The following is an 11,744-nucleotide window of genomic DNA, read 5'->3' as shown; positions in this document are numbered from 1 at the left end:
ATAAGCAATATCAAAAGAGGAGAGAGAAACAGGCCACATGTAAACACTCCAAACAAAACAAACCCATCATCAAAATCAGAAGAAAGCTACGTAAAACCAAATAAGCCGGCAATTTTGAATTCATATGTATTATCCACAAACCAAACAGGTCAACTGTCAATATAACGCGGTCACCATCTCATTAGCAAAGGGTCGTTAAATTTTTTTATAGTGAATTTCTAAAAATAACCCAAACAGCACTCTAAGCTGTTGTTTTTCTCAGGCCATCATTCCACATGTCACATGACTTCTAAGCCTCGCCGGAGAATGTTCCGTCTCGGTCGAAGAAGATTCCTTCGCCGAGTCTTTATCCTCCGTCGATGTCTTCGATTTCTCTGGAACCGAATTCTCACTTGCACGCTAGGAAAGTCCGCTCTGTATAGACAGCTGCCACGCATCGCCATGTCATCCCCTTCTCTGGTTGCGGTAGAGAGCGGTTTTGGGTCCGGGGATACGGGGTCTAGGTGCTTTGATCAGGGGAGAGACTCTGGGGATTTGGTTGCTTTGAAGATTTGTTTGTTGGGTGATTGCCGGATTGGGAAAACAAGTTTTCTGGTTAGTGTTTTTTTTTTTTTTTTTGGAAATATTTTCTTGGCAGCCAAACATGGCATTTTTGTTGGTCTTTGTCTGAGTTTAATTTTGGTGTTGAATGCAGACCAAGTATGTAGGGAGAGAAAGAGAAGAGCATGGATTTCAGATGACAGGACTCAATCGGATGGATAAAACGCTGTGTGTTAGAGGGGCACGCATTGCTTATAGTATTTGGGAGGTTGGAGGTACCATTGATCATGATCTCCTTTTTATTGATTTAGTAATTGCAATCAAATAGATCATATATGATCTGTGTGGATATATATACTATGGTTTCTATGTATTGATTTTTTAGCCTCTTTACTAATACAGCCCAGAATGCCCGTGAAAATAAAAATTATATGGGTATCGGTCAATTCACCATACTTGCCTGTTCATAATCGATTCACGGCTCATTTATGGCCATTTTTTTCACAAATTGACAAAACGGGGTGGCTCAATTCCTGCTTGAAGCTCCCGATACGTCCACATCATGATTGATACTGATTTGTCTCTCGATATAGCTATTTAAATCATTGATCTATATATTCACAAATATACACACAGATCTAGTTATCAATTATAATTTTGATGGTGTAGGAGATGAGACTTGTCAGAATCATGTTCCAATTGCATGTAAAGACTCGGTAGCAATATTATTCATGTTTGATCTAACAAGTCGATGCACTTTAAATAGGTAAGTCCTTTAATTTAAGTTTATTTTTATCTATGATGTTAAGAAATTTTTAATTACATAATCTCATGATATTATGACTTTTTCTGAGATTCCAGTGTTATCGGATGGTATCAAAAAGCAAGGAAGTGGAATAAGGTAAATTTTTAAGTCCTTAAATTTGCTAAATTTTCTTTCTTTTTTCGCATTTTACTCCGCGTTTTAGAATAAGGGTATTTTAATATTTCCAGATTTGTCATTGGTAATTTTCTCCTTGTGTGTGGGTGTGATTTTTACAATTCTTGTTTATTTTCTCTCTCTATTTCATGTCCTAGTTAGGGTTTTGCAATTCCAACCAATTTTGATAATTAAAAAAAAAAAATTGCTTTGATTGTTGTAGACTGCAGTTCCAGTACTAATAGGGACCAAGTTTGATGAGTTTGTACAGCTACCAATAGATTTGCAATGGGCAATCGCAAGTCAGGTAATAAATTTTCTTTTCTTTTCTTTTCTTTTCTTTTCTCTCTACATGAGCAACATTGCATAAGAGTTTTTCCAGAAAGTCTTCATATTCCTGATCATGTGGCTGCATAAAAAAAAGTTACTCTTGACAATCACTCCAAGAAAAGTATAAAAACAGAGGTTCGTGAATCAGAAAACTCGAGGGAAGAAAAAAAGAGCAAGATATGATTGTTGATGTTTTTAAGATTAGCAGTGTAATCAATATACTAAAATGAGTCATTAGTTAGGCAAGGTTCAATAAAATTTCATCAGTCTTTCTTTCTTGGAGTATCCGACATGGAAAAGGACTGAAAGGACATTAGAGACATCTAAGTCAATTCTTCTGAAAATAATACCAACATCTTTGACTCTTAGGCAAAGAATTATTGGAGCACCCTAATTGAGTGGCAAAGACTACAATCATTTTGGGAAGGTTCTTTATCCAATTTTTTATTTTTTATTTTTTTATTCTTGAATAATGTAAAAATTTTAAACCTATAAATCTCAAAATATAATTTAATGAGTAAGAGGGTTTTAGGATAGAGAGTGAAGAATTTTGGGAAGGTTCTTTATCCAATTTTTTATTTTTTATTTTTTTATTCTTCAATAATGTGAGAATTTTAAACCGTATAAATCTCAAAATATAATTTAATGAGTAAGAGGGGTTTAGGATAGTATATTTTCAAAATGTCTTGGTTAAATTTACTCAGCCAACCCATAATATTGAATTTTATAGAAAAAATGTGTTAAAATTACTTGGCCTATCTAACATGTTTGATATCGTTTTTGTTAAAAACAGGCAAGAGCATATGCAAAGGCCATGAATGCGACCCTCTTCTTTTCAAGCGCGACTTACAACATAAATGTGAATAAAGTCTTCAAGTTCATCACTGCAAAGCTCTTCAACCTACCATGGAGTCTCCAGCGAAACCTTACAATCGGCGAACCCATGATCGATTTCTAGATTTCACCTTTGGATTAGTTTTACACCTTTTGCACAAAAATAAATATTTGACTAGTAAAAATAGCAAAAATTAAGTTTGTTGGCTAATTGCACAAAAAGATTAAAGTCAACCGGTCACTGGATTTGCCAGAAATGTCTGTCTGTCCTCTGGTGAATATACGAGTTGTTGGTATCTTCATTGTAAGAAAGAACGAAATACTCTATTTCATTCATCAAGTGTAGAAATAGTTTCTTCATATCAAATAGAGGGTTAAGGACAAAATCTTAAGTTGTTTTGTTGTGTTTTAATTTTTTTTGTTTTGATATTTTTTGGAAATAAAAATAATGAAAAAAGTTAAAGGGCTTGTTTGGTTTGTTTTTGGGAAAGTTGTTTTTGAAAAAAAAGTTAGAGAGAGAGTTTATAAATTTTTTTTGGTTTGTTTGATTGTATATTTTGATGGTGTTTGGGAAGTGAGTTTTTATGTAGATTTTAGTAGATGTAGGTTTTTATGAGATAAAACATTTTTGGTGTTTGGGAAGATAGTTGGGTTTTTATGTGGTTGGATGTGATGTTTGTGAGAGAAAAAGTGAAATGATTATGGGGTTGGATGTGATATTTTGTTTGGATGTGTTTTTTTTGGTTTTGCAAAACTTTTGTCTTTTAGTGGAAAAAATGAGAAAAAAATTTGGGATATGGCTTCCCAAACACCACCTTTGAGGGAGTTGTTTTTTTGGAAGTTTGGGATGATTTGATATTTTGGGAGAATTTGAGTAGATGTGTGTGAGAGAAAAAGTGATTGAGAAGGAGAGAGAAGAGAGAAGAAGTGATTGATTGATGTGTAAGAGAGAGAAAGTAATTTTGAAAATTTTTTGAGAAAAACTCAAACCAAACAATTTTTTAGAAATTTTTTTCTAAAACTCATCTCCCAAATCCAAACCAAGCATTTCATGTTGTTTCCATTTTTGTGCGAAAAATAAGTTTTGACAATTTAGTAATAAAATTTTAGAGTGTGTTTGGTTTGTGTTTTGAAATAAATTTTCAAAAAAACTTTTGGAGAGAGTTTAGAAATTTTTTTGGTTTGTTTGGTTATATATTTTGAAAATAGTTTTAGAGTTTGGTAGTTTTGGATGATTTGATATTTTGTTGTAGTTGAATAGATGTGTATGAGAGAAAAAGTGATTGAGAATGAGAGATGAGAGAAAAAAAAAAGTGATGATGGATACGTAGGAGAGAGAGAGAGAGAGTGATTTTTAAAAAATTTTACAAAAAATTTGAATCAAATAAAATTTAAAAAATTTTCTCAAAAATTATATCTTAAGATATAAATCAAACAAATTCTTAGTATTTCTTTTTGAGACTATTTATAAATTTTTTTTTAAGCCAAAATGTAAAAATCATATAAGCAGAAAAAGAAAAGGGCAAACATCAATTCAGAGTAGATGTATAAAAATATTTTTAAATTAACAAAAAAAATTACACAAATTAAAGTATAAAATCATAATTTTTTTATTAATTAGTAATTAATTTTTAAAAATACCACATTCTCTCAAAAGAAAACATATATATCAGAAGAGTAATAATACATGACTCTAATACTAGAGTTCTAAATAGAGTTTAGTGAAGTGGAAGAGAAGGTGAGTAGAGAGAGATAGAGAAATGAGCGTGGATACCACTTTCACATGGGCATTCTTCACATTATTAGAGTTGCATTAGATCTTTCAAATTAGAGCTCTCAAACATTATTCATATCTGGGAAAACAAAAGTGGGTTGTTTTTCAAAGCCTTCATTTGAAATGTGGGTTGATTTTTTAGCTTTTTTACTATTTTAGCTTAGGGTTAAAAAGTCTCGTTTGAGATGAACTTTTTAACTTTTTTGACTTTTGTGAGAGAAAAAACAAAATAATTATAATTTAAATGTAACATTTTATCTTATTAACTTTTTAATCTATTTTATTATTTTGTGACAAAAATAACCTCAAAACCACATACTAAACATAACCAAAGTAGATTATGGTGACAAACATGAGTTTCTTTCCCAATAAATCGCATATGATTTTTTAGAAGGACATTGAAAATTTGTGAAGATGTTTGTCCCTATTGATGTTGTCGGTGACAGATTAGTCAATGGAGGAACAAAAATCACATCTTTCGGTAGACAGATTCTTACAATCTCATCTCCCATTAATTAAGAAAAAGGGAAACAACTGTTCAGTGTTATATTGTAAGAAAAAATCCAAATTAATGATAAAGTATATAAATTTTAATTATTACTATTATAAATTTTTTCATAAATTAATAATTATTTTTGAAGAATAGCAAGTAATTTTTCCTTTAGAGAAACGTAAAGTCTAACCAGTGACGATAAGTGTCTCGGGATTTTTTAAATTTATTTTGTATTTTATTTATTTAATTAGCAAGACTCTTAAAAAAAAAAAAATGAAATTCATGAATGCCAAGGACCCTCTTATCTTAAAGCACTTTTAAGCTTTGTTTGACAATAGTTAAGAAAATCACACTTATTTTCAAAACATTTTTTTTGTCATTAGTGTGTTTTTTAAAAAATTGTATCAATTTTTTTTTTTTAACCTATTAGGTTATTTTAATCTAAAATGATCTACAAAGTTTAAAAAAATTTTAAAAAATCAAAAGTCCAAAATAGTTAAATAAAATAAAATAAAAAATGCCCTTAGTGAAATTTGTCTTTCAATTTTTTAAAATTTTTATGATCTTCTAGTCTAATAGGATCTAAAAATAAAAAGGTATAAAAAAAAATCACCAACGAAAAAAGTTAACAAAATAAAAATAAAAATAAAAAAGCAATTGCCAAATGAATTATGTTAGATCTCGAGTTATGATCCAATAAATAAGAAATGAATTTCAACGAGAGAATAGAGAAATTTAGGGACAAAAGGGGTGTTTGGTCTAACCAAGTTTGGCATAATTGAAAAAAGATAAAAAGTCAAAAAGTCACTATCCTATTTAAGTCACATTATCTTATTTAAGTCACATCACCTTTCTAACACATCACTTCAAACTCAACCCAAACCCAACCCATATTTCATAAAAAGTCAAAAAGTGCACTTGTTTAGTCTTCCCAAACTAGGCAGTTTGAACAGATTATAGCTTTTGGCTTCTAGAAAGCTAATACAGAGTGTTTGGTTATGTTTAAGGCCAACTGCTTGAGCTTCTATAGATTTTTTTTCCTATATAAAAAAGTCCAAAACCAGAAGAGCCTGGGAGCCGCTTCTGCAAGTGGATTACGCGGAGGGAGATCTGATATTACTTAAATGCCCTTCACTAATTTGAACTATTACCAAATTGCCACAATATAAACCACAAAGATCACTGTTCATTCTCTGAGAAAAAGACAGAGTGGTGATTTCCGGCGTGAGAAAGAGGCCATTTCCAGCGTTATGAACCAGATCTCTCTCTCTCTCTCTCTCTCTCTCTCTCTCTCTCTCTCTCTCTCTCTCCTCCTTTCCCTCTCTCTGGCGTTGTTCTTTGGCTGTATCGTGAAACCCATCGCGATGTGAAACCTAGTGTGACGATAGACAGCGTGGCCCTACCTCTTCTTCTCCTTTCCGGCATCGTGATCGCAATCGCAATCGTGATCAACCCTAGCTGTCTCTCTCTCTCTCTCTCTCTCTCTCTCTCTCTCTCTCTCTCTCTCTCTCTTCACGATCAACCATAGCTCTCTCCGTGTTTACTCTGGTTTTGTAGAGAGCTACTGACGGTGGGATGAAGAGGAGGAGGAGAAGAAGAAGGCGGTGGCCGGCAGTAGCTAAGGCTGCTGGTGGTATTTGTAATAATTTTTAATTGATATTAACTGATATTATTAATTAATGAATTACTAAATTAAAAATTAAAAATTATCAATTTGTATTTGTAATGAATTAATAATAAATTAAAAAAACTTAACAATTTTTATATTATTAATTCATATTAACTATAATGAATTAATAATAAATTTAAAAAACTTAACAATTTTTATATTATTAATTTGTATTATAATGAAAAAAAATAATCACAATTTTTAATTGATTGATATTGTGCATTTTATTGTAATGAGAAAATAAATCACAATTTTTAAATTAATTGGCATGTAATAAAAATAAATAAAGAAAATGAAAGAGGTTAACAATTTGTATATCTAATAAGGGCAAAAAGGACGTTACACAATAAAAAGTTATTTTACAGCTTATTAGACAAACACTACTCAGCAACTTAAATCTATAATCTAACAGTTATACCAAACAGGTTAACAGCTTTTGATTAAAACTATAATCTATAATCTATTAAGTTATAAGTTATAATCTATTTTAACAGCCGCACCAAACGCCCCCAAAATACCTCATATCAATTTTATAATTGCTAAAACATCCAGAAGTCCCATGTTCAAGTGACAAACCTCAAATCAGGACATTTGACTTAGTGGTTATGTTACATGGGATGTGATATTTTGGGTTCAATTTTTATAGAGAATAGTTTGATCCTCTTTGTGGTGTGATTTATTTCTCTCCCATTATTGTACTTAGTAAGTAGTGATTGTTAGGTTTTTGGGTTTGGACTATATTAGTTGTGTTAAGCTTTGTTGTAGGTTAGTATTTAATGATGTAAATATTTTTCATAAAAAAATAAAAATAAGCCCAAATATAGATCAAATGTGATGATGACTTTTATGCCTCTTAAGTTACCGGAATTCTTAGTTCTAAAAAAAAAGGGTACCGGAAATCTGGGAGGCTATTTAAAATATAAATTGGGAAAGATTATAGTACACATTTCTCAAAGAGTGTGTATTATATAAAAGTGTAAAAATAGCCCGCAGCCCGTGGGAGGCTCGAAGTCCGCCTGTAGTTCGAAGTGGGCCCGGCCCGTTTAGGCTCGTTTGGGCCCCAGCCTGAGACCCTGGGCCATCGTTTTGAAGGCCAGCCTGCCTGGCTCGGTGTGTGGGCCCACTTGCTTAGCCCGGCCTGGCCCCGCCCAAAAAAAATCAGTCACTTGGCCCGATTCATCCGACCCCTTTCAACCAATGGTCAAATTTCAAAAAAAATAAAATAAAATAAAAAGTAACTTGCAATGGTTAAATAATTAAAAAAAATAAAAAATAAATAAAATCTTGATCTTGCAAAAATAAAAAAATAAAAACAACACAATAGTCATTTCCTTACAATAAATTAAAAAAAGAAAAGAATAAAAAATGGTACACTAGTCAGCCCGCCTACCTCCCCCTTGCCAGGCTAGCCAGCCGCCCAGGCTAAGCTAGCCTACTCCCTATGCTAGCTAGTAGTGGTAGTATGCTATCATCATTGCTATGAATGAATATATATATATATATATATATATACATATATGCACAGCCCAACTTTGCAATGGCAAACTTTAAAAAAAATTTAAAAATATATATATATTTCAACGACCATATTACCATTTAATACAATAGTAATTTTTTTTTATATAATAAATTTACTTTAACCTTTTAAACTACTATAAATATCCCCCATTATCCCTCATTTTTCAAAATAAATCTCACAAATACTTTTCTCTTAAACTTTTTCAATCTCTCTCAACTCTTAATTAATTTTGAAGTGTCATCCCTAAGTGACAATTGCAATTGTATAAGAATAAACTTTTATTTGAAGAAGCTAATTTCTGTATCGCATTCGTCAGTCGATAATATTAATTAGTTTAATTAAATTTATTAGGTACTCATTTTTTTTCAGTAATTATTTGTGAACATATATTAATTATTATTTTTTATTCATTGTATTTACACATAATTTAAATTAATTGTTAGTTCTTATATATTATTCTACTTATATTACTATGGATCCTAATATTCTTAATGTTTATGTCGATGTTGATATATATAGTACACAACATGAATTTGTTGATTCTCCTTCTAATATTCCTCTTCCAATAGTTGGATCATCATCTAGGGGGCATAACTAGTAGTGTTTGGAAACATTTTGAAAAAATATCTATAAATAATCTTGATAGTACTAGGGGTGCAACTCGAGCGGGCTCAACCCGAGCAACCCGAGCCCAGCTCGAGTTTTTTTAGGGCTTGGGCAACTATATCTTGTAATCTGGACGGGCTTGGGCAGATTTTTGATGCTCGAATTGCAATTCGGGCCGGGCTTGGGCAGAACCAATGGCCAACCCGAGCAACCCGAACCCGAATTGAATTTAATATATTATATAAATTATATAATATATATAAATTAAGTAAAAGAGTTAGTCTTAATTTTTATTTTTTATTTTTTTTTGGTTAGACTTCTACCAGTAGATTAGCATCTTTTATGTCTACCCTTAGATCTACCTACAGGTTTCTGGACTCGGGCAATTCGGGCTAACCCGAGTTCAAAATACAAAGCTTGGGCCGGGCTTGGACAGCAATGCTCGGGTTCATGGTCGGGCCTGGGCGGGTTTGGGCACTGCCAAATACAATTCGGGTCGGCTTGGGCGGACTCCCAACCCGACCGAACCCGCCCGAGTTGCACCCCTAGATAGTACAATTACATTTAAAGCAAAATGTAAATATTGTGCACATTTACTTAGTATTGCACTTGTAGGGGGTACTAGTCATCTAAAAATGTATGTTAACAAACATTTACAAAGTCAACAACCTGATATTAGGGTCAAATACAATTAGGGGTTTCATCAACTAGTAATTTGCAAACATTTTCATATGATCCTATACGTACACAAAATTCTGTAATTAATTATATTATTAAAAAAGAATAACCTTTTACTACTAGTGAATGTCCCGATTTTTACTGAAATAATTCACGAAAAATTTACACCGCAATATTAAAGTTTTTCAAGAAATATTACTAGAAATAGGATTTTAAAGAAATTTGATGATGTTAAAAGGGAGACTTATTTATAAGTCTTTTTTCAGACACTTATGATAGGTTAAGTCCTGTGTAATTTCTAATAGAGTCTCAAGTCCTATTTAGATAGAAATGTATTCCACAAGATCCTACATAAACATAACGTGACGTGACACTTACATAAACGTAACGTAACGTGACACATATATAAACGTAACGTAATGTGACACCTACATAAACGTAACGTAACGTGACACCTACATAAACGTAACGTAACGTGTCACGTTACGTTTCGCAAACTTAATGAGTTTTTATTTTTTTAAATTGAATGTGAAAATGTTGCTGGTTTATGTTGGTGTCACGTTACGTTTCATATAAATATGATCTATAGTAACATTCAATTTCCTATATAAGAAATTGAATGTTGCCATAGATCATAGGTGTCACGTTATGTTTATGTAGATATGATCTATGGTAACATTCAATTTCTTATTGAATGTTACCATAGATCATAGGTGTCACGTTATGTTTATGTAGGTGTCACGTCACGTCACGTTACGTTTATGTAGGTGTCACGTTACGTTACGTTTATATAGATATGATATATGGTAACATTCAATTTCCTATATATGATTTTACTATTATTTATGATATTAACAACTAATATTGAGGGTAAATGTGTTAACAAATTTTTCACAGGACTTATGGGAACATAAGTTTTTTAGTAGGACCATATGTAGTATAAGTCTCCCTAATAAGACTTATAAATAATTTTTTCATGTTAAAATTGAATTATTTGACATTTTTAAAAAATAAAATGGCAGAGTTTGTTTAACATCTGATCTGTGATCAAATAATGGTTTAGAATATTAATGTATCACTGCACATTTTATTAATAATGATTGGAAATTAAATAAAAGAATTGTTTTATTTAAATTAGTTGAACTTCCATACACTGGTCATTTGCTTGGTGTAGAAATAAGAAATGTATTATATGAGTGAAATTTACAAAATAAAATATTTACGATCAGTTTAGCTATTGCAACATATTATAATTAAACTGTAACCTATTTAAAATCAACTTTACAATACTTATTGATGATGATTTGTTTCATGTTCGTTGTTGTGCCCATATTTTAAACTTGATTGTTAAAGAAGATCTACATGTATACGAAACTTTTGTACTTGTAATAAAAAATGCAGTTGTTACTATTATGTCTTCTGCTAATAGAATTTCGGAATATAGAAAAATTTGTTAACGAGAAAATATGCCATTTACAAAATTAATTTTAAGTATCGATAGTAGGTAGAATTCAACATATAATATGTTAAAAAGAGCTTGTAAATAAAGAAGAACAATAGATTTATTTTTTGCAGCAACAACATCAATAAAAGGAGTACTGATTCTCATAGAACTTAATTGGCACAAAGTATCATTGTATAAAGATTTTTTAAAATTTTTTGATACTTCAACAAAATTATTTTCTTATATATATATATATATATATATATTCCTACTTCACCATTTGTTTTACATATGCCAGTAGAAATAATTAAAGTTTTCGTAAAATATATGGGTAATGAATATTATGTAACCATTATTATTTCAATGAAAACAAAATTTGATAAATATTTTGATCATTTGACTTATCTTTTAGGTTTAGCCACAATAATTGATCCTAGGTGTAAAGAAATTGGTTTACAATAATTTTTAGAACGTATTTTCATTGATCAAACACAATTTGTCCCTATTATGCAAACATGTAACAGATTATTTAAAGAATACAGAGCAGTTGCATCTATAAATACACGTACACATTCTACACTAGCAGTCTCATCTCGAGGCGGGAGATTAAGTATTTTTTTAGCAATAAAAAGTAGAAGAATATCTCAACATACAAACGTAAATAGTTTTGAATTACAACGTTATTTGGAAAGCCTATCAGTGGATGATTCCGATGATTTTGACATTTTGGAATGGTAGAAACAAAATGAAACTATGTGGCCTGTGGTTTCACAAATGGCCTGTGATATACTAACAATTTCTATTTCTACAGTTGCTTCGGAAATAGCTTTTAGTACTGGTGGATGGGTGCTGAGCGATTACCGGAGCAGGTTTTTACCCCAAATGGTTGAGGCACTGATGATATCCAGAGTTCATATGCATGCACTTACAAGAAGACA

General features: G+C 31.2%; 1 protein-coding gene across 1 annotated transcript; it reads left to right on the top strand.

Annotated features, from left to right (window-relative positions):
• On the top strand, positions 1-3,009 carry LOC114309819 (septum-promoting GTP-binding protein 1). The gene is made up of 6 exons (XM_028255636.2): positions 1-594; positions 695-815; positions 1,210-1,306; positions 1,402-1,441; positions 1,683-1,766; positions 2,583-3,009. Exons 1-6 carry the CDS (start codon positions 283-285, stop codon positions 2,745-2,747), a joined length of 819 nt encoding a protein of 272 aa, XP_028111437.2. The 5' UTR covers positions 1-282; the 3' UTR covers positions 2,748-3,009.
• The last annotated feature ends 8,735 nt before the right edge of the window (positions 3,010-11,744 follow it).

The sequence above is a fragment of the Camellia sinensis genome, chromosome 8 (genome assembly GCF_055761805.1).
Source record: "Camellia sinensis isolate YWXY chromosome 8, ASM5576180v1, whole genome shotgun sequence".
In the NCBI taxonomy this organism is placed as follows: domain Eukaryota; kingdom Viridiplantae; phylum Streptophyta; class Magnoliopsida; order Ericales; family Theaceae; genus Camellia; species Camellia sinensis.
The sequence above is the reverse complement of the archived record's forward strand: the minus strand, read 5'-3'. Positions and strand labels throughout refer to the sequence as shown.